Source organism: Somniosus microcephalus, chromosome 9 (genome assembly GCF_052327205.1).
Source record: "Somniosus microcephalus isolate GS21.2 chromosome 9, FLI_Smic_1.0, whole genome shotgun sequence".
NCBI lineage: Eukaryota > Metazoa > Chordata > Chondrichthyes > Squaliformes > Somniosidae > Somniosus > Somniosus microcephalus.
The window spans coordinates 178,060,780-178,083,756 of record NC_140995.1 but is presented as its reverse complement, the minus strand read 5'-3'; the positions used below and the strand labels follow the sequence as shown (position 1 = coordinate 178,083,756).

At 41.1% G+C, this 22,977-nt stretch overlaps 1 protein-coding gene across 1 annotated transcript in view; it reads right to left on the bottom strand.

Moving 5' to 3' along the window:
- The window catches only part of mdn1 (midasin AAA ATPase 1), a 197,742-nt gene that overhangs the window by 8,362 nt on the left and 166,403 nt on the right, over window positions 1–22,977 (bottom strand). The window contains exons 80-97 of the mRNA XM_085997622.1: window positions 22,228–22,445; window positions 21,967–22,098; window positions 20,863–21,050; window positions 19,695–19,856; window positions 18,961–19,098; window positions 17,308–17,446; window positions 14,312–14,493; window positions 12,514–12,657; window positions 10,878–11,019; window positions 9,736–10,082; window positions 7,880–8,032; window positions 6,809–6,910; window positions 5,021–5,222; window positions 4,702–4,872; window positions 3,690–3,850; window positions 2,804–2,893; window positions 1,318–1,433; window positions 296–470 (exon numbers count right to left, since the gene is read on the bottom strand). Of these exons, the coding sequence (XP_085853748.1) occupies window positions 296–470; window positions 1,318–1,433; window positions 2,804–2,893; window positions 3,690–3,850; window positions 4,702–4,872; window positions 5,021–5,222; window positions 6,809–6,910; window positions 7,880–8,032; window positions 9,736–10,082; window positions 10,878–11,019; window positions 12,514–12,657; window positions 14,312–14,493; window positions 17,308–17,446; window positions 18,961–19,098; window positions 19,695–19,856; window positions 20,863–21,050; window positions 21,967–22,098; window positions 22,228–22,445 (2,962 nt within the window). The remainder of the gene's footprint in view (window positions 1–295; window positions 471–1,317; window positions 1,434–2,803; window positions 2,894–3,689; window positions 3,851–4,701; window positions 4,873–5,020; window positions 5,223–6,808; window positions 6,911–7,879; window positions 8,033–9,735; window positions 10,083–10,877; window positions 11,020–12,513; window positions 12,658–14,311; window positions 14,494–17,307; window positions 17,447–18,960; window positions 19,099–19,694; window positions 19,857–20,862; window positions 21,051–21,966; window positions 22,099–22,227; window positions 22,446–22,977) is intronic.

Genomic DNA, 22,977 nt, shown 5'->3' with positions numbered 1-22,977 from the left:
AGGAATAATATTTTAAATGTATGGAGGCAGTCGCACCAACACCAAAGAGGCCAAGAGACGTGCTTTAAATTAAAGAGACATGGCCATCTATGCGATAGCAGAACAGAGTATGTAAATATTATCTTGTATATATTGACGGATTAGTGGTATGGGTAGAGGAGTGTGTGTAGGTTTAATTAACAAACTTAAAATGGCCTGCACGACTATAGGTCATAGTCCACTTAAATTTACTCAACTCAGATGTTTCGTGATGCTTGCAATTATGTAACTTCAAATCCAACCTTTAAAACCATACCTGTTTAGAATGGTTGTCAACCATACTAGAAGAATCATCAATAGCCAAACAAATCTGGTACTGCCGCTTGCTCGGCTTTGTCCTGCGAAGCCAGATTTTATCTTTACGGAACTGACTGGCTATGTAGGGAATCACCTTGCGCATGTTTAATCGCTTTCCAGTTCGATAATCACCTCTGTACACAAACACATGGAAGGAGGAAAGAGAAACATTTTTACCACTCCAAGTTTTTGCCAAGAAAATTTAATGTATGAATTAAAAAAACTTTAAAATACATACAGGTTAAACTCAGTTTCAGTTTCCTATCTCTTTCTAGAGTCAAGGAACTGTTCTATATGGATAACTCTTGTTCTACAAAAATGCCACATACTATTAACTAAGTCAACAGATCAGTTGAAGTGCTTTCTGCAATTGGGCAGAGCACTCAGTGCTCACCTACAGAAAATTGCATGGATTAGTACAGTGGGGTAGCAGATGCAGCAGAGAGAGTAGCAACAAAGATTAAAGCTAGATGGGAGATATTTTTACTGTTTCAGATTATTAAATTGGTGGAAAGAACGAGTACTGTACATGGAACACTGTGTTCTTTAAATGAAATACTCTCTAGTAGCAGTGGTTCTGGATTTACCATAAACACACATTAATGGGATGGTCCTTTTTTGAATTACCCAAATCGTTGTACAGTGTTTCCATGAGAGAAATCGGGAATGGAAGTTACTTTAAAGGACACACTGAAATTTTTGCCATTAAGAAATAAAATAAATTATCAAATAGTCATCAGGGTGCATTCCATGCTTGCTTTGTTGTTTAAAAAAACCCTCAAAATTGTGCAGTCCCTGAAAGACCAGAAGGGGAAAAAAAAATTACAACTTTATAACAGAACAGATTCAAATGAGAGCATTTGTAATCTTAAACTGATCATCTGTTTATGTCAATTCCAGAGGGGTCATCGATCCCAAATAAACCCCCCACAACTTACAACCATCCGTAATAATAGCAAACAACATGCCAAGGACACTGACCTGAGTTTAGCTGCCTGAGTGGGTTCTAGTATAAGACGAAGCTGTTCACACAGCTGCTGTGATAGGGGAGCTGTCAATGCCTGGTAACGCTGCCACATCGCAGCTGCAGCTTTCTCCTGGTAAGAGCAGAACAAAAAAAAGGAAAATATAAGATAGTTAAAAAAAAACACACATTTGAGCAATTTACATTCCCAATATTGGCAGGTGAACGTTGATTTGTTCTATAGAATTGTGGCTCTCGTGTGATTGCAGACACACAAGTGTACCAAGGAGTGAGAGCTCAGGGCTCTCCTCCATGATCCCCTCTCCCCCGCCACCCACGGAGAGTTCCTCATTTCAGCCAGAGCACCTATACAAGCCACCCCAACAAAAGGGAACATTAAATATTAGAATCGGAAGATAGAAACTGTGGAAGAAAACTTCGGTTCTGCTACCAGTTTACTGTGCCACTGGAGACCGCGAAAGATGATTAAATCAAAACTCTATGTTAAATAATTCTAACAGTTTAACAAACATTTTAACGGGAATTTATATCTTTTTACTTCCTTTGAAATCCTCCAGCTAAACCGTTGAGGTTATAGAAGAAATCAGTTTATTAAAAAAGGAAAAAACAATGATACTGCAGTGGATTCAAAAACTTTTTAAAAGCAACACCTATCTAAATTACAATCTCTGTTGAATTAACTTGCTTTGAGCAGTACCGTTCACATTTCTCCCCTTATCCCTCCTCTTCTGATTTTGGGTACAGCACCATGGGCACCAGCAGCCTTCCCAGCATCTCATCCAATTGGCCATCAACATGTGTATCAGACAGGTTCAGGTGTGCTAGTTGACCATGTGGATCATTATGACTGGGCCCAATGCTGTTTACATGTGCACTTCCAGCCAAGATCACTGGAAAACGATCAGGCGAGATCCTGCCAAATTGTCCTCTCCTGGGCCAGAGACAGGCTAGTTTTAGCACCCTCTCGACAACACTTTGGCTGGGATCAACTAACTTGGCAGAAAGGGGTTGAAATCTAGGACCCATTTACCCATCAATTACATTGCCATATAGCTTTTACCAATGTAGGAGTTTCAGCACTATTCATTCCTCAATGTGCCTACTTTCCTCTTAAACTTTTCTTGGATCAATTGAGTTTTCAGACAATTACGTTATCAAAAACATTTGAACGCAACATAGTACAAAGGAAATTCAGCAACAAGTTTACTAAAATGCCGATTACACTAAATGAAGCTGCAGGTGCCAAAGAGCTGGGATTCGATTTCACTTCCCATCAGTCCTGACTTGTTTAAAAAAAGAAAAATTTGGGGCCCAATTCCACAAAAACCTTTCCAAAATTTGCAATTTCACTGACCTGGAATTAAAAACTTAAAAAGCTCTTCACTCAGATTGATTTACATTGTCCTCTTGTCTTTTAAATAAAAGACTCCTTCTTCCTTTACCAGTCCATTCACCAATTCAGATAGTCCTTCGCTTGCTTACCTGTTCTGGATTTCCAGCCTCCTCATTTCGCCAAGCATCCAGCTGCTCTTCCAGCTGTTTACGCAGCTCTTCTGGGTCATGAAGAACTCTCTGGAAAACAAACGCATGTCACTAAACTTGAAAGGGATAAAACACAAAGGCTCACCTACACAGCCAAATATACTAGCAGTAATTAATGCAACACCCATGCTGGATTGCAATCCAGAATTCCATGCGTCAGGACAGCGTCAAGATTAAAATCTCATTTAGACCAGAGAATAAAGTGCATTGGTAAGAAAGGGCATTGGGGGGGGAAATCGGTTTCACTTTAACAGAGTTCTTTAACTAGTTTGCAGTACACATTACTGCAGTTTTATAAAATGCGAACATATTTAAATCAGTGACAAATATTGACAGCTGGATGCAGGTCAGGTAATATCATATCACTTCCTTTTTTTAATCTCTCTGCACACACACCATTCCTCAGAGGGGGGCACAGAGGCAGCTGCAATAACGTCGCGTTTCCCTCTCAATAGATGCAGATTGGATTGACAGGCCCAATCCAACACCCTAAACTACCTCCATACCTCACTCATCCCCACCTCAGTATCTAGCTCATCAGGTCCCCAAAGGTTCAGCTAAAATTAGGAACTCATGGTTGAAACCTCAACATTTAAAAAACTTGCAGCTATTCACCCTATGTCTTGGAAAAAGTAAATTTTTCAAAGTAATTCTGGTTTGCAAAAGTCATTTTGTTTAACATTATGATATGCAAATAATGGCCTGCTTTTATGCTTCCTATTTGTTGTGCAATCCACAACCATGCTCCAACAGATCAGCATCAATCATCAAAACATGCCCGCTGAGCATCATTTTTACTGAATGGGAATACTGTAATAGTTCATACTTGTTCAATGTTCTCAGTTAGCAGCTCATGCTGAGTGTGGATGGTAGACTCTCTGCTTCTTTCAAATGTCTCTTTATTTGCCGCTTCTGACCAGTCATCTTTTGCAACATCCATCTCTTCCGGTTTGGGAAGCTGAAATTCTCCTTCAAGTTTGTCAGATCCTACAACACATCAGATATGGTTCAATTGACAAGATTTTTTATACTAATCTTAAAATAAGACTTGGATTTGTATAGTGCTACTCATGATCTCCGGACGCCCCAAAGTGCTTTACAGCCAAATGAAGTACTTTTGAAGTGTAGTCGCTGCTGCAATGTAGGAAATGTGGCAGCCAATTCACGCACAGCAAGATCCCACAAACAGCAACGAGATAATGACCTAATCAGTTTAGTTATTAGGACTCTGCAAACACGGAGTACTGTACGTGCATTTAAAAAAAAAATTATTGATGGAATTGAGTGAAGGGCCAAAGCCCATAGTGCAGGACACCATTAGGGTTGGAAAAAAAGAGTGGTGAAGTAGTGATTAGACAACACCAAACTTGGGACAGCCAAGTTAGCAGCTAATTACAACTGCACCAAATCCCCAGTTGTCACAATCAGCTGGTTATAGTAAAAACTAACTGATCAATGATTTCAGTGCAGCAATCTCAAAGGGTCAAGTTACTCAGGGTTTATGACATGACCTGATTAATGCCGCAGACATTTGGTATATCAGATCATTATTTTGAAAGTTAGATAGTTGACCAGTTATTTTGCAATAAAGTAATATAAAACTGATGAGATTTGTGGTGTATAGTAGGGGTAGAATAGAATTATAGAATAGTACAGCACAGGAGGCCATTCAGCCCATCAACTCTGCGCCAGTTCTTTCGAAGAGAAATCCAGTCAGTCCCACTCCAGATCCTAGCACTCGTTGCATAAAAAGTTTATCCTCATCTCGCCGCTGGTTCTTTTGCCAGTTGCCTTAAATCTGTGCCTTCTGGTTATCAACTCTTCATGTGTCTAATTACCTGGTGCCGTTGTAGATGAGGACTTTTCTTTCTCTGGCTTCAGTTCCTGTACATCCACACTCTGTAACTCCTCTTCCTCATCAGTTTCCATTTCAATAGATTCAAGCTCCTCATCATCCTCCTCTTCCTGACCTGGCCCACTTGGTTTTTGTTGCTCTGCTGTGGCTACATCTAAAATGAGCAATTCATAAGATCAGGGAAGAGTTGTACATTGTTTCAAAGCGCAAAATTTATTCAGTAGAAAACAACTCGACTTTTGCACATGGAGTCTTGAGATTCTCTTTCTCTAGTTTCTGAATTTGAACAATTTTGATCTCACCATAGGTTTGAGCATCATAGGAATCATTTCCTTCTTTGATATGCTCATAAACATCAGCTTCCTTCACTTTTTGTTCTGACTGAGATGTGTCCTGCTGTGCTGCACTGTTGGCTTCCATCATCTTCAGCCGCTTGTTCACGCATTCATTGCGATCGCCCGTCGTTCTCTCATTATCTGCACGACCAGGCTTTCTCTTGTAACTCTTGGGAAAGAAAATCAGAGTTTAGTTTTTTTTAAAAGATCTGTAAGAAACCCAAGTTGCCTTTTTTGTAAATATATTGTGCAATAAAATTTATCCTGGATACTGCTTAATATAATGGACACAGGGACATACGGAGGAGGGGGTTAGTTTAAGTCTAGTGATGCATCAAAATCTCATGGAGCTCAACTGCCATACAAAGTCAGGAACAAATTTCCTAGAGTTTATGATAGGTTTGTTACCTTCCCCAGGAGTTAGCATTACTAGCTGTTGAGAAGGGTTACACAAGTTTGCACCATTTAATAAATGGGGTCAACATGGATGGACTTGATGACCTTCATCATATGTACACAAGACTCATGCTATGTGAAATTATAAATAAGAGCGATGGATTGAGGTGGTTTAGTAGAAAGTCCTTTCAGAGCTCACTGGAAACGTAAAATATTATTTTGGCTCTGAGGGCAATTGATCAGTGCGGTTCCCAAATCTTGTACTGAATGTGAGAAATTTAAGATATAATAGGCTGGAATTTGCTGCAGCAGAGCATCGCGCGGCACGCCCAGTTAGACTTGTTCCTGCGCCTTCCAGCTCAAAAACTTTTTGCCCACAAAGTTGCTGGAAGTGAGAGTTGATAACAGCGCAGCGAGGGAAACAGGGCATTTGGGACCTTGGCCAACAGTGTATCTCCTTAACCAATGAGATTCAAGGATTGAGAAATAAACAGAAGGAGGGTGAATTACAGTGGGCGAATTCAATGTCAAATCAGGTACACAAATAAAAAATAGATTGGATTGAGAGAAAAAAGAAAACCATTTAGTTGACATTTTTTAAATTTCCCAACGATTTACAACCTGAAGGAATGAGATTCCACGCTTTTAACTGTTCACTTTCTGAGCCAGAGGGGTTGATTGGCAGTCATTAACAATTATCAAGCCATTAAGGGTACTGCATTATTAATTACCAGACTTGATTTTGTGGCGAGTTTAATGGGCAATTAATGTGCAAATGCAGCAACTTCATGAAGCTCACGGGGAGGTTAAGGGCGAGATGTTGTCTTTGCGAAGCTAATGGTGGAGTGGTGCAAATTGTCCAGCAACTTGTGGCAATTTGAAATTGATGGGGGTATCTCTTCCTCACCGATTTACACACTAATAATGGCGTGCGTCATTCAGACGCCGCTATTTTTTCAGCAAGTTTCCGGCCCAATGGATCTCTGTACTACTTCAATGAAACAGTTTCTGTTTCAGTTAACCAAAACGATCCATTATACTTTAATAGCTTGGCGATACATTTGAGAACCACACTAAAAAATAAAGTACAGCAATGGAAAGCTTTTACAGTGAAATATTTGCTTTTGCACAAACCTAATTTGACAGTTAACTTTGCAAAATTCACAGCTGATCAATGACTTCTAAATCGGCAGATAAAGTTGCTGGGTTAGAGATCATTTTCAGGGTATCAAAACTGAGAATCGTTTAGAACTCTTGCACATCATGTATAATGGAAAATGTTTTCTTTTAAATAAATGAAGTTTAACTGCTGTACGTTTGTTAAAAGAAATACCGCCTGTGAGTGGAGCGTTGTTTTACCTGCGTTTTGTCCCGAGATTGTCTTTGAGATGCGACCCTTGCCATCAGTTTGGACTCATGACCCTCGGACTGGTTAGCATCTGCTGCCCCACTTCCCTGTTCCTGCAAGATTAAATATAAAATAAATTGTGCTAGCTATCAGTGACAGCAAATACAGTATGGGACGGAGGTTTTTCTTTTGCAAATGACTATTTTATGGTTTTAAATCAGGTTCCTGTTGATTAGCTATTTATTACTAGCATTCAGAAACTGTTCTGATTTTTTTTGTGTAGCATTTCAACTTCAGCTACCAGTGGGGTGACATTCAATGTGGCAGCACAGACATCTACAGCCTGCCTATCCACCCCTTATTGGTTGGAGGAGACAGCAGTACGGGGACCTAAAGGAGCAAAAACAATTCCTATTCACCCAGCTTGATAAAATGCTGGTCATTTACTGCTGTACTCAATAGAGGTAGTGCTCTCTTCAAATACTGGGCAGAATAGCTCCACAAAGTACAATGGCAAAAAGTTTATACTAAAACTTCTTAGTTTGGTTTCACTATGACTCAATCTGCTTTGCACTACAGCCCTGCTCCTCCAAGAGACATTGCTAGCCACCAGAATGTGCACAAGTATGGGCCAAATTGACTGGATTTCCAGCATTCCTCCTCTCGCTGCCTCTCCGTGAAAGCATGTCCGAGACTGGAAGCTCATTACCAGGGGGAATCTCTGGAGCGAAACTGCATCCTATCCCTTTAATCCTTTGTGCCATTGCACGACCCGGATTGCTTTCTCGCAAGATAGGCCACAGCCCAACAGGTGACCTTGTGCAAGGATTAACCTTCTTCAGGCATAGCCTGTTCCACCAAAACAGAAAATGAAGTTTGATAAAGTGAATTTAGCTTCTCATTTATAGGGTCCAGCTAAAATGTCCCCATCATAAATAGAGAAGATAAGATTCCTTTTTTTTTTTTTTATAAATTAAAAGGACATGAAGACAGTTAGAAGTTTAAGATAGTGCACATCGTGCACTGGCACACAGGTGTATGAATGAGTTTTCTCACTCCTTGCACTGAATGATCAATTGTACCTCTTTAGCCTGGTCTTTCTCAGATGCAGATCCAGCCAGTTCCACAGCAGTATCACACTGAAGGTTCTCCTCGCCAGTCTTCCCTTCAGCTTCATGCTCCATTCGCTGTTCAGACTGAGGGACATCCTGGTCATCTTCTGTGTTCTCATCTGCCTGAAAAGGAAAAGTTGGAGATAATATTGACCTTCATACATGAAAAAAAGTGATTAAAATATTTACTTTCTTAAAAACTTAAATTTGCATTGATTTCAATGTGATGAAAACTACAACTAATTTTACAAAATTGAGAACAAGTCTGGAACAAAACACAAGAACCTTCATTACCAGAGGTCTGAGAATTAATTATAAATATATTTGAAACCTGTGAAATGTACAGCTACGCTATGTGACAGACCAAGAAAAGATCTACACCACCACAATCTGTAACCTCATGGCCGAGCACATCCCTCACACACAAGACCAAACTGGTTCAATGGGTTGTGCAGGAAAGTGGCCAGGAGCAGCACCAGTCATATCTTAGAAATGAGGCATCGCCTAAAGAAGCGACAACACAGGGCCACCTGCAAGCCAAACATCAAAAGGTGGTTATAGACAGAGCTATGCAGTCCCACACCCAACAGATCCAAGTTCTGTTGTTCTACCATGTCCAGTTGAGAATGGTGGTTTGACGATCAGGCTATTGACAAGAGGAGGATGTTCCATGAACACCCCATCCTCAACCATGGATAACAGCCCAGCACACGAGTGCAAGAAACAAGGCTGAAGCGTTGGTGAGCCTCTTCAGCCAAACAGACAATGACAGCTTGCATTTATACAGCACCTTTAACTCAGTGAAACACCCTAAGGCACTTCACAGGAGTGGTCCAGTAGACGAACGCCCTCGGCCTCCTCCCAAGAGCCCCAGCCATCATAGCTGCCACTTTGGTTCACTCCATGTGACATTAGGTGGTTGGGTGCACTGGACTGAAGCTGCTGCTCCCATTCAGTGACTGCAGGCAGCTCAGCACGACGAGTGCAGAGTGCAGCAGTTATTGCTGCCATCAGCTATTGCTGCCATCAGCTAATTTGGCAAGTGACAGCTTTAAGATTTAATGTCTCAAACTGCATGGTAATAACGTTTGCATAGAGTAAGGTAAACCACTAACCCAACCGTTAACGTGCGAGTGGCAATACCATAGACTAACATGAGCACTCTATATGCAGGGGTTGTTCAATGAGGGTACTTGTTAAGCACAGTTAACTAATAGTTAAGTTACTTTCCAGGAATCGCCAGATTTTAGTAAATGTGACAATTTTCTACCCTTGTGTAGGATTTCACCACCCAAATGTGCATTACAGGTAATACCACCAATTCTTCCCCGGTGGATATTACAAAAAAAATCAGATGCAATGATTAGAAAGAATGCAGTTTAAATCTAAAAGGTTCAAATGTCAGTAAACCACAGGGCTGAAGTTTGAGTAGTTTATGAAGTTACTGAACTACAAGTTAGATTTTCAGGTAATCACGGCCACCTCCATTACTCTCAATTTACCAGGAGGACACCAGGGAGTAGCAGGACACAAGTTTGAACCCTGTGATTCCCCCAAGTGGTAAATTAGCAAATGCAGGCATCTCATGAGGAAATCCAGATGTCAAGAATTTCTCCATAGTGAAGAAAGAGAAATATTCTTCTCGGGCAGCTTTAATCCACTTTCTAGTAACTGGTTACCGAGGACGGCAGGCTGAGGCCTGGAAGGTCACCTGCTCTTTACTATGTAAAAGGTGCTATCTAAATGCAAGTTGTTGTTGGCCCTCTGCCAAGGCTGCAAGAAAAAGTAAACACCACACGATGAAAGGAAATAAAGAAATCACATACTTTCGGCTGCAGCCCCTCATCATCGGGAACTCCTTTGTCCTCCCTGGCGGATTCCTTCTGTTCATCCTCTCTAAGCTGCTGTTGGTCTTCTATGTTTTCAGCATTTTTTTCTTCTTCTTCCTCTTCTTCTTCTCCTTCTTCCCCGTGTTCCTGATCTTCCCCAATATTTTCCTCCTTATTCTCGTCACTCTGTTCTTGGGTTTTCTCATCAGTTCTATCCCCTGTTTGAGGATGATCTTGATCCTGTTCTTGTTCAGCACTCTCCTCCATTGTCTGGTCTCCCTCATCATCCGGAGCTTGCTCATTGAAATCCATTAGTTTTTCTTCTATATCAAAAGGATTATCTCCTTTATAAAATTAAAAAAAGGTTTATTATAATTTACGCTCTCAAAATCTGCAATTGCGGTTCTGTTGTAAAGAGGTGTAACTTTTCGGAGAGTAGCTCTTTAAAAATGATGTAAGCAGTAGACAAAAACCATGGGTTAAATAGCGGGACAGAGACAGTGTGCATGGTTTATGAATTTTATAATAAAACTTTCCATTTTAAAAATGGTTTTCTTTAAAAAGGAACAGCAGCAAAATAAAGGCTGCAAACTAGTTTCAAGGGGAAAAAAAAGTATATATTTCCATACATCTTTTAAATCTTTGGTAGTTAATCTTCACATTCTTATAATTCCATCCAACCACCCACTGCCCTATATCCAAAGGTTTTTGCGAATGTCATCTGAGCCGTGTGCTAGGAGGCATGGGGTAGCCAGGAGCAATTTGCCTTCAAATTTGACAAGAAAACAGCCAGGATTTTTGCTCTTGATCACTGTCCAGTGACCCCTGCTGGAAGAGAGCATGCAACTGCACGTGGACATTAGGCAAGAGCAGGATTGGGCTCAATCTCTGAATAATGGCCTCTTGGGCTAGGTACTGGAGGGTGCCCTCCACCCGTGGAGCCACACCCAGGAAGGAGTCAACAGCGCAAGAGAAAATTGGCAAGAAATTCTGGTCTGTATAACTTAAGCTTAAACCAGGTACTGCATTTATTCACTGAACTATCAGAGGGGGAAATAATATCAGATAGTCTAATAACTATTGCAAAATCTATTCCTCTAGAACATATTCCAGAAAAGCCTACGACAAACTGATATTACCTTCTTCCTCCTGCTCCTCGTCACTTTTTTCTCCATCTTGGTTTTCCAGATTGAGATCTTCAGGCAGGTCCAAGGCCTCTGCTTCTGGCTGTTTGTCCTGATTGCCTTGGTAAGGGTCCACTTCATTTTCGTCGTACTCGCGCTAAAGTAATGAAACAGATTAGTAAGCCCCCTCAGACTCTCGCATTTAAAATTTGTTCACGTCACTAATAAACCTCCGGTGCAATAATAGGTTCAGTCTACACGTGACTAGCACTACTAGATTATCTTGATTAGATATTTTCACATTAATGAGTCAAATGTGCACATCTGTATCTTCCACAATAGGCATTTTGTGAAGAATGTTTTAAACATGATGCAACCATCGCTGTAATGGGGACATATCTCACTTCTAAATGAGATCTGTGTAGCTTATCCAAACTTGTTACCACTTCACAGAAAAGGCATTTCTACTTCTGGATGTTCCACTACTCATTGCTTTTTGTAAAAAAAAAGTGTGGTGTTAAAAAAAAAAAATTGGTTTAGTTATTTTCCCCTCTTTATATCACTCAGAGTCACCTTCCCTCCTCCAAAAATTCCAATTAAGAGTAGGCAAGTTATTTGTACTCCAACTTTGCCTAGTGCTTTCTCATTAGCTCAGAACCTCACACAGATTATGCGATGGAGAACCGGAGCTTGCAATGTGGGATCCGCAAGATGTGAACTCAGGTGCAGCCAGTCGCATAGCCAGCTAATAAACCAAACACTTTGTGCTTATGTAAATAACCACAGTAGGAACCGGACTAATTCCAAGTCTTGTGGAATTTGTCCAACACATTGGCTTGGGCCTCAGTTGGAGCACTGCATGAAGGTTTGGATGCCCCATTTTAAGAAGAACATTATGGCCACGGAAAAGGGACAGTTGAAGATTGAATAGAATACTACCAGGAATGACTGGTTATCATTAAGGTTTTGAAAAGTTGGGGCCTTTTCTACAGGAATAGTTAAGTGGGGAATCTAATAAATGGTTTCCAAAGTGACAAAAGATTTGTAGGGGGTGAAATAGTGAAAGATTGTTGCCATCGGTAAGCAAATCAGTAATAAAGAGAGTTAGACTTGGCATCAGGAACATTTTTCCACACATAGGATTATTAGTGAATGAAATGGTTTATCAAAAGTGGCTATTGAGTCAGAGACTACAACATCATTCAAAAGGGAATTGGTCGAGTATTTGAAAAGACTGAATATAAAAGGATATGGGAAAGAGCACAGAAACAGGATTAAAGCAGAACGTAATTGAAGAGCCATCACTGACACACGGACAAGGATTGTCTGTGCTGAAATCTTGCCAAGTTCACAAGAATCCCGGAGACCAGGATTCAGATGAAATCAACAACTATAAAGAGAAAGCCCAGAACGGCAGTGTGCATCCAAAAGTAGGCCTAGCAATAATTCAGAGCATTTATAGATAAATAGTGTGAATATATCTGCAGCTTCCACAGTCATCACTACATTACTTTAACCCTCAGAAACTCACTTCAGTGGCTGAAGCGTTTGAGACAGAAGAAACTAGTTTTAACCAAAATATTGATATTACACATTTATTTCTTTTAATCCTGTCTGAATGTTCATTTTGGGGAAAAATAAATGTCAATACCTTATCCAACTGCTCATGGATTTTTTCTTTGCCTTCCTCTTCTCTCTCCTCTTTTGTCTTTTCCTCCTCCTCCTCCTGTCTTTTTTTGTCATTTTGGTTTGCTGCATCCACGTTGTCATCTTTAGCAACAAGTTCAGACTGTTCCTGTAATAAGTAAAAGAAAAACAGTTGAGGTTAACTAAAAAAGTGCAGCCAAATCAGGTCGAGGCAACTCCCAGGTGGAGCTGATCAATTAACGAAAATGAAGAGGTTCTCTGTTAACGGTGGGGGCTGAGAAGACATATTAAAAGCAAGTACTTGGATATATGCAAATCTTTTCAAATTTATGTAGTTTAAGATACTTGTGTGAATTGGCAAGAAAGAAATGATTGTTGATTGATGACGTCAAAAAAAGAATGAAGTCCCAGTGCACATGCAATGTAAAACACTTGCAGATGCAGCCCCTCCTATTTTCTGCAACAGCCCTTCTCCCATGAATTGATGATCTGGGGTATATTCTACAATAAGTAAACAAGCTGGCATTACAAGAGTCTCATGAATCGAGATTGAAGCCATTTGTTCAGTTGCCTCTGCTGCTTCCCTCCCTTCCGCTTGCCCAAGCCAAACCTCCCTACAAGTTCCCCCCACCCTAGCTTTGAACCTATGTCTCTCTAGCTTCTCGAGTCCCACTCCCCTCCACCCCACATGCCCTCTGCTCATCCACGAGACCCTTTAACCCCATTCCCACTAAACTGCTGACCACCCAATTCCTCTTCTTGGGCAACCCCCCCCATGTCAGCTGACATTGTAAATGGTTCCCTCTCCTCAGATACTGTCCCCCTCCATTTCACAACTGCCGTCATGACCGCCACTCCTCGGCCCCTCGCTAACCATCACTTCATCTCCAAAGTCGGTGAATATGTTGGTGCCTCCCAAATCCATGCCAATCTCACTCAACTCCATTTGAATTTCTCCAATCAGGTTTCCATCCTGCTCCAGTACTGAAATGGCCCTAACCAAAGTCATGATTGACAACCTCTGACTGTGACCATTATCCCTCCTCTCTGCAGCCTTCGACACAAGTCAACCACACCATCCTCTAGTGCCTCTCCATTATCCAGCTCGTTGGGCCTGCCCTCGCTTGGTTACACTCTTACTTATCCAATCAGAGTCAGAGCATCTCCAGCAATGGCTTCTCTTCCCACCTCCACACTGTACCTCTGGAGACTGTCAAGGATCCATCCTTCACTGTTTCTCCACCCCCCCCCCCACCCCCCGTTTCTCATCTATATGCTACCCCCTGGTAGTATGTATACAGAACTTTTTGATAAGAAAAAGTTCCTGATTTGTTCAGTAAAATAGTCAAACATGTTATTTTAAAACAAACCACATCAAATATAAACTAGGAAAACTGGGTTTGGGGGGTCAGAGTTGGTAAATGTGATACATGGCTGCTTAATGACCCAGTGCTTCAAGGAAGGAGTAAGTGCTCATCTGGACCTGGTGTTTGTTATTGGTCCAGAAAAAGGAACAGAACATGGAAATTGGGGAAAAAAAAGGGAACTAAAAACAAGTAGATTGTCATCACGACTCCTGCTCCAGTAAAAAAAAATGAAACAAACAAGGAGAAAAGATTACACACGAGCTATCCAGCAAACATTTTTCTTTGGTACGAATGGAAACAAAAATGACCGTCAACTAGTCTTTGTTTCAGTCTCACCGTCTCCAAAATAATAAATTTCAATGTGATCAACACTGAAATTACTTTAATTAAAAAAGTGGATTTCACACACAGATTTAGAAATGCTGGACAGCTTACCACATCCATCCCAGGGCCAGTGTCTTCAGCCTTGTCACTAGCACCATCATCTTCATCATCTCCATCATCTCCCCAAAGTCTTTCATCTAGTTTGTCAGCCTCTGCATCTCCAAGGTCGCCCATCTGTTTATCCAGTTCTTCTTTCTCTTCACTATCTGATTCCTCATCATCATCATCCTCTCCTGAAAACACAATTCAGCCATTTAATTACCAGTTGGATACTAGTTTTTTTGCTTCTCGTTTCAGAATGATATAGCCACTACATGGTTTTTCTATCAATTTGAGAACAGTTTAACTAGACTAGTCAAAGAAAAGCAGCTCAAGTGGAAGAGTAATTGCATGCTGATGGATTCCTTGTTGATGCTGAAAGAAAGTTAATCTGTTTCCCACATAAAACATTCTAATTTTTTATTTATTTATAAAGATGAAGGTTCACATTTTATTACATTCTATATATGTCCAATGTTCAAACAAAAAAATTCTCACAGCGCTCCAGTTTAGTGTCATTTTTGAGGTTAGATTTAATCTTCAATTGGCAGTCAAACTGTTGCCAGGCCCCAACAGCACAATTCTGTAATCAACTGCCTTGTGTTCACCATTAATATCAATAGAAGCAAACAGAAAATCTGGATATCAAAAATCATTCAAAATACAAACTTACAAATGGAAATAGTTTAAGATACCATAATTTATAAATCTACCAGTTTTCAGAAGCAGTCAGTACCGTGAACTTTACTATGATGCCATTTGGTATTCACAGCACTGTCAAACTTCACACAAGGGGTCCAGTAGCAGTGGTTATGTTACTGGACTAGTTATCCAGGGTGTTAGGGTGACAAGTGGCACATATCATTTAATGTCAGCAAAGTCAAGAGGCCTTCGATAAGGTACCCCATAATAGACTGATGATGAATAAGGTCAGAGAATGTCAACAAAGTCCAGAGGCCTTCGATAAGGTACCCCATAATAGACAAATGAATAAGGTCAGAGATTGCGGAGTCAGGGGACAAGTAGCAGATTGCTAGCTGGCTTCAGGACAGAAAGCAGAGAGTGGGAGTAAAGGGTAGCTATTCACAGTAGCAAAAGGTGGGTAGTGATGTTCCACAAGGATCAGTGCTGGGACCACTGCTGTTCACAATTTAGACTTTTGAATCAAAAACACAATTTCTAAATTTGTGGTTGATACCAAATTTTGGGGGGGGGGGGGGGGAAAGTCAATTCTGAAGAGGAATGCAACAAATTACAGGAGGACATTAATAAACTTGCAGAATGGGCAAATAAAGTTCAACACAGATAAGTGTGAGGTATTACATTTTGGTAGGAAGAATAGGGAGGTCACATCACTTGGAGGGTGCGAGTCTAGGTGGGGTAGAGGAACAAAGGGATCTCGGAGTACAAATACACAAATCACTAAAAGTTGCACCACAGGTTAGCAAGGCCATTAAAAAAAGCAAACCAAGCCCTAGGGTTATTTCTAGACGGATAGAATTGAAAAGTAGGGAAGTTGTGCTAAACCTGTATCAAAACCTTGGTTAGACCACACTTGGCATACAGCATGCAGTTCTGGTCACCATGTTATAAAAATGGATATCAAGGCACTGGAGAGGCTGCAGAGAAGATTTACAAGGATGATACCAGAAATGTGAGGGTATACATATCAGGAAAGGATCAACAGGCTGGGTCTCTTTTCTCTTTAAAAAAAGGCTGAGGGGTAACCTAATAGAGGTCTTTAAAATTATGAAAGGTTTTGATAGAGTAGACAGAGAGAGAGAGAGAGTAGACAGAGAGAGTGTTTCCACTTGTGGGGAAGAGCATAACTAGAGGCCATCAATATAAGATAGTCACGAAGAAATCCAATAGGGAATTCAAAAGAAACTTCTTTACCCAGAGAGTGGTGAGGATGTGGAACTCGCTACCACAGAGATTGGTGAAAGCGAATAGTATGGATGCATTTAAGGGGAGGCTAGACAAGCATATGAGGGAGAAGGGAATAGAGGGTTACACTGATAGACTTAGATGAGGAAAGACAGGAGGAGGCTCGAGTGGAGCATAAACGCCGGCATGGACTGGTTGAGCCGAATGGCCTGTTTCTGTGCCGTATATCCTATGTAAGATTGGGAGATGACAAATCTACAAGGCACAAGCCAGGAGTGTGTTGGAATACTCGCCACTTGCCTGGATGAGTGCAGCTCCAACAACACTCAAGAAGCTCGACACCATCCAGCACAAAGCAGCCCGCTTGACTGGCACCCAATCCACCACCTTAAACATTCACTCCCTCCACCGTGGCTGCAGTGTGTACCATCTACAAAATGCACAGCAGCAACTCGCCAAGACTTCTTCGGCAGCACCTCCCAAACCGGTGACCTCTTCCACCTAGAAGGATAAGGGCAGGAAGCGCATGGGAACACCACCACCTCCAAGTCACACACCATCCTGACTTGGAAATATATCGCCGATCCTTCATTGTTGCTGGGTCAACATCCTGGAACTCCCTCCCTAACGGCACTGTGGGAGTACCTTCACCACGGACTGCAGTGGTTCAAGGCGGCAGCTCACCACCACCTTCTCGAGGGCAATTAGGGATGGGCAATAAATGCTGGCATTGCCAATGACGCCCAGATCTAGTGAATGAATTAAAAAACAGGACTGGGAATCTATTACAAGGCTACAATATAACTTACAGGTTTTCAGGATGTCAAGCTCGGACCCCGACACTGTTTAATTCTGAACGCCCATTTTTCTCATTTGAGCTTTACTATCCCATTCCAAGTAAATTTCATAAGTTAATGAGATAAGCTATGCTGTAATGCTGCCCATTTCACTATTACTGCAGCTGCAACTTTCTAGCTCAGATCAAGGATATTAGTGCTGTGATGTACAGAAGCCACTATTTGAAAGTAATAAAACGTGCTCTTTCACCAAGATTTCCATGACATTTGGCATATTAAACAGTACACTAAAAGTGCACCTCGAATCGTCACTCAGCCACTGACCTGGCTCTTTAGGCTCTCCATCATGCAGTTTTCCCTGGAAGTCCTCGGACATTTCTATAGCATTCTCTTCCTCTTTAATGTCTGGCATATTCTCTGCATCTTCTTTCTTTTCTTGATCTTTGCAGAAAGTATCTTCCACCTGGAGAAGGGAAGGACACAAGAGTTTCGCTGAAAAATAGGACCTCATTACCTAGTGCAACGTAACATTTTAAAATTCTCTTCCAAAATAGTTATTTCAGCAATGAGGGAGAGTTTATAAACAAAATTAAAAAATGGAAGGAAGAAAAAAAAGGGAAGAAAGGAAAGAACGAGAACAAAAGCGAGAGAAAGAAAATACACATTACATGACTGGCTGCTGCCTCAACAGGATGAAGAAACCGATGGGAAGGAGTTGGAAAGGAAGAGGACACACAGTACCTACCTTTGCTATTACTACAATATCTCTTCAATTCTTAAATCTTACCCCCACCCCGCCCAAGCCCTACGGTGCTTTCATTTACAATGCACCTACCTGCACCAACTGTGTCCAAAATAATTTCTAAGATTAAAATAATTCTTAAATCTCATTAAATAATTTCATAAAAGTTGATCTTAAACTTAGTTGAACTGCACATCTGTGTAGTTTAATTCTCCTCACATCAAGCCACCCCACCAAAGGCACAGAGTTCGGCTGGGATACAGCATCACCAGGGAGTGCTGGCCGATACCACCCCGAATGGCAAATTTTCCATATTCAAGTGGAATCATTGAATGTTGGCCACTTTTATGAAGATGCGGAATGACAGTCAAGCCCAATCTGGTCCTTAGCCAACACCGGGCTTTCCAGCAAGGGTCACTGGATAGCAATCATGAGTGTGAACACTGGCTGGTTCTCACCTCCCCAGCCCACTGAAGCACTCCTATTTCTAACATAGCCAAAATAAACTGTAGGAAGTCACACAATACCAGGTTATAGTCCAACAGCTTTATTTGAAATCACAAGCTTTCGGAGCGCTGCTCCTTCGTCAGGTGAAGTGAAGAGAAGCAAATAGGCACAGCATATATAGTCAGAGAAAACTGCCAGATGATTACAAATAAACTAAGTAGAGGTTAGAAATCAAACCTAGGGTTTTCTGATCTGTATGGCTGGATTGTACACTGCTTGCACCAACCGAGTCATGGGGGATCTCTCACTGACCTTATCAAACAATAATACTGTACATGGATTCAGCTCCTCATAGGGCAAGCCACAACTGAAAAGGTGCAATACACCACTAAATAAGACAGACATCATATTGCTGTTTAAGTATGATGCTGCGTGACAGACAGTTTGTCATACAGAATTTAGATGTTAACGTTCAATCTGTAGCATACTGTGCAACACATTTAAGCACACAAGTGCAACCTTTTATTTTATAACTAAAGTCCAACTTTAAATTTTTTTTAATTTTTTTTAAACAATCATTGATTAGCTGCTTGTTGAGAGAGGGTCCCCTTGAAGGCAGCAGGGGCAATTGGTGCAAGGATCTGATGCACAGATCATATTTCTAGAATTCAAGTTATTGTTTGAGTGATAGACTTGTAATCCCATTACATGTGGAATGACTAGATGATTCCTTTGAAATCTTAACCATGCAATATGGTTCCATGTTATGATTCTGAAAAAACACATACCTGGTCTTCCTTTTCTATCTTGTCACTGACATCCTTCATGCCTTCACCCTCTCCGATTCCTCCACCTTCATTATCATGGAATTGGGTTGAACCTTCTCCCGCTGCATCCTCCATTAACTCTTTGGGAAGGCAGAATCCCTGGCGGCAAGAAATATCCCTCTCCATCATTTTCTCACTTCAAGATTTTTTTTAAAGCATGTGTAATAGCAATTGAAGTTCAGTCTTATTCTCCGCCCCACCCACACTAGAAGATCACTTGCTCTGCTAAATGTATGACATTTGGTGATAACATACAATCCCAATTTTGTAATAAAATAAAATCCCAATGTGTACAATACCCCCAAAACTATTTCAAGTAATTGTGCTTAGAGGATAGTTTATAACAGACAAACTTTGTTTAAAAAAAAAATTAAACTTGTATATTTTTCAAGTGGAAGAATTTTATAGTCAAACCTCCACCATCAGAATGTTGAGTTTCCATAGACATTTGCTTTTCCTAATGATTGACACAGGGAAACAATACAGATGTAAAGTATTTCTTTTTTGGGGGGGTGGGAAAGTTGTTGGGAAGAGATTTGGAAGCAATGGGAGGAGGAAGGCAGGCCAGAAAACAGATACACAGAAAATATGGTGTTGGATATAATTTTCAGAAACAGGTGATTTTAAACTTGATAATTCAGAAATGTAGACCCATTTTAAGTAAGGGCACAAGAAACGTTAATGCTTAACCATACCTGCACAGCAAGGTCTGTGAACAAATGAGCTAAAATGGACAGCAATTTTCCACTGCTCCTGTGAGTTGCCATGGAAACAGTTAGGTAGTACAGGACCAGCTCCGAGTAGGTAGTCAGTATAGGAAGGAGTCGCACAATGCAGCGGCAGCTTTGATTGAACAACTAAGGAAGAGAAAAAACAGACACTTAACTGGAATTCCCACACATCGGTTTCTTTCTAGCTTTAACAGGAGCAGTCATTCGCTAAATAAACTAACAAAACCACGTTTATCGTATCGCGATTTGGAAATAAATTCAGCAGGAGTCATCGATCTCATTGGCAACTTCTAAATTTGCAAAGTCGAGAACAAAATTCAGAGATCCTAGCTTGTCACCACGTTGGTCAATGTGAGCACAGCAGGAGCTTGTGCCGGGTCAGGATGCTCAACCGGTCACTGATACCGCACCAAAGAAGTGTGTTTCAGCGATTGCGAGCAGAGTTACTTGGCATAAGGATGTGAATTTGCCAACCAAAGCTAAAACCTCTTCAAGGGACAACGATCCTTCAATTTTCTTTTAGCCCGTTTACTGCTTAGGCTGTTCAAAATTCTGTTGAGGATAACAAAGCAAAAAATGTTCCCAAGTCTAAATTGTATTCTACTAAAATTATTTTACTGCAGTTCTACTATCTACTAAAGTTATTTTAAGTACGGGGTATGGATTCAGCATCCAGTATCTATCCTTCCTAGGAAAACCAGGAAGGAACAGTCGTTACATGCCAAATTGCAAAAATATTTCAAATAAATCGGCATCAAGGGAATTGCGCTCTTTGAAAACATGACCACAATAAAGGTAGGTTTTCAACACTTTCCCGTGGAGGATCTTTTTGCAAAGTGAAATTTTAATGGAGAGCTCTTTTGTATATTGAGGAGAGTTCATCCGATCATTTCAGCCAGGCATGTAACAATGCAAACCAAGGGATCGGACCACTCATCATCTTCTGCCCCAAAGAAATAATAAACTAAAACAATGATTTTATTAATAATATATGCAAGTAAGCGTTTTAATAATAAAATGTGCTCAGTAGGAACTTGTTTACTTCTGAAGTTCAAATATATTTAAAGGCATAATCTTACATTTAATCTCAGTACCTATATATAAAAAGGTTGAGTTTTAACATATAACCAACCGGGTACTGTTCTACTGTGCACGCCGGACGATAATCCATTAGCTTTTCCAGAAGGTCAGAAACGACAGCAGTAACTTTCTGCAGATTTAAAGACATGACGTCGCTTGCTAATTGCTGCTCCAAACATTTACTCAGATATCCAGACCGAACTGTGTGCACCTCCTCCTTATCCTCATTGCCTTCATTTCCTACAGTCGATTAAAACAGTAGCATTAATATGCAGTGACCATCTGGTAACCAGCAACAGATCACTCGATCTATTTTTACTGAAGGCATCACAAACATTACTCTTACAGCATGGATGTAATTAAACAAACTATATCGAAGGCACTGGCTATTTGGTGTTGAGACATTGTCAAGGTACAAATAAAAACTGAACCTGCCCCAATATAAAAAAAACTTGAAACTAAGCTACAGGAAACTCTTTTCTATCCGGCTCCAATGTGGTGCCGGTTTATCAAAAAGTCCGGATTACAGAGAGGTATAGTAAAAGGTACGGGGCTCTCGTACACGGCCACAGATCCAGGCGTCCCTGTTGCATGGCAACAGGTGCAGAAGCCCCGGTTACATGGCCACAGATCCAGGCGTCCCTGTTGCATAGCAACAGGTGCAGGAACCCCGGTTACATGGCCACAGATCCAGGAACGGCCACTAATATGAAGTAAAACTTACCTGAACCTACTCCTGAATTTTGCCGGTTAGAGATTTCTGGTTATTTAGGTGCTGGTAAATTGAGAGTTTCCTGTACTACTCCTGTGTACTCAGCGGTTAGTCATTATTCTCGACTCGGGTGGCTTCAAGTAGCCATCCATGCTGATCTCAAAACGGCAATTTCCAGCTTTCCCCTTTGAGTACTCCCTGATGTAACAGGAGGCATCAGAGCAGCCTCCTGCAGAGAGGAAACTCAAAAGGAGACAGGTCTTGCTGGTGGTGGTAGAGGCAACAGCTCCGTAAATTACAGTACCTCTGTTTAAGTCCGACAGCATTCGCTCCTGTCTTTCCGTTCACCCCCCACCCCCCATTACCAATCTCCTTTAATAAAGCATTCATGGTTTTAAAAATACTGAAGTCAAGACACCGCTGCAAACTAACACCAACGCCTACCAGTGCTTTTCTCTTGTTCCTGTTCATTCTCCTCTTTCTGCCTCTTTACTACAGTCTGCACAGCACAAAGTATCGTGTTAATAGCTGGCTCCACTTGCAGGGAGAAGTCCGCTGCTGAACTCACGCTGGAATCTTATGTTTTCAAGGAACACAAAAATAGCAATAGTTAAGTCACATTCAGTTTCATGGCCAAGTTTTAATTTATAGGGAAAAAAATATAATTTAGATGATGTTTCACTTTTGCACACATTTCATTCTTACCATCAAAAGTCAGATTCAGCAATTCTTTCTCCCATGTTGTAAATTCAGTCACTGCACAACTGACTTCCTCCTTGATGTAGTCTAGACTCCTGAACAGTGCTGGACAGCAAGATGTGTTCCTGGAGCTCGGAGCAGTGAACATGGCCTGTACATCTTGCAGCTGAATTATGGTCCTACTCAAACTACCAATTCCCGATGAACACGTCTCAAAACATGTCCTGACAAAACAAAAAAGGAATCACTATGTTTTCACTCACGAAAAAATGGTTTACCGAACCAGAACCCTTGCATCATTACACAATTCCCCCCCCCCCCGTCACAATACAACAGTGACTACACTTCAAAAGTATTTCATTGGCTGTAAAGCACTTTGGGATGTCCTGAGGTCATGAATGGCACTATATGAATGCAAACCCTTTTAAGTTAAAAACTAGAAAACAGTGGTTCCCCAGCAAGCATACAGACTAGTCATGTTTGGGTTCAATTATCAATCTGTGTTAAATAGCTAATCACAGGGAAGAAAATATGAGTCCCTGCGCCTAATCACCAATTAGTGACTCCAGATGAAAGTGCATTTGGTGATGCCACTTAGGCAAGCTACTTTCTCCTGCAACATAGCAGAAGCATCATACCTGGGGCAGGATTTTCATTGGGCCGTGGAGGCGGGATTGGAGGCGTGAGAGTTGTTAAAATCTTGAAATTGGGGGGCACGAACCCATCCCGCCCCCAACCTGCCTCCATGCCAGTTTC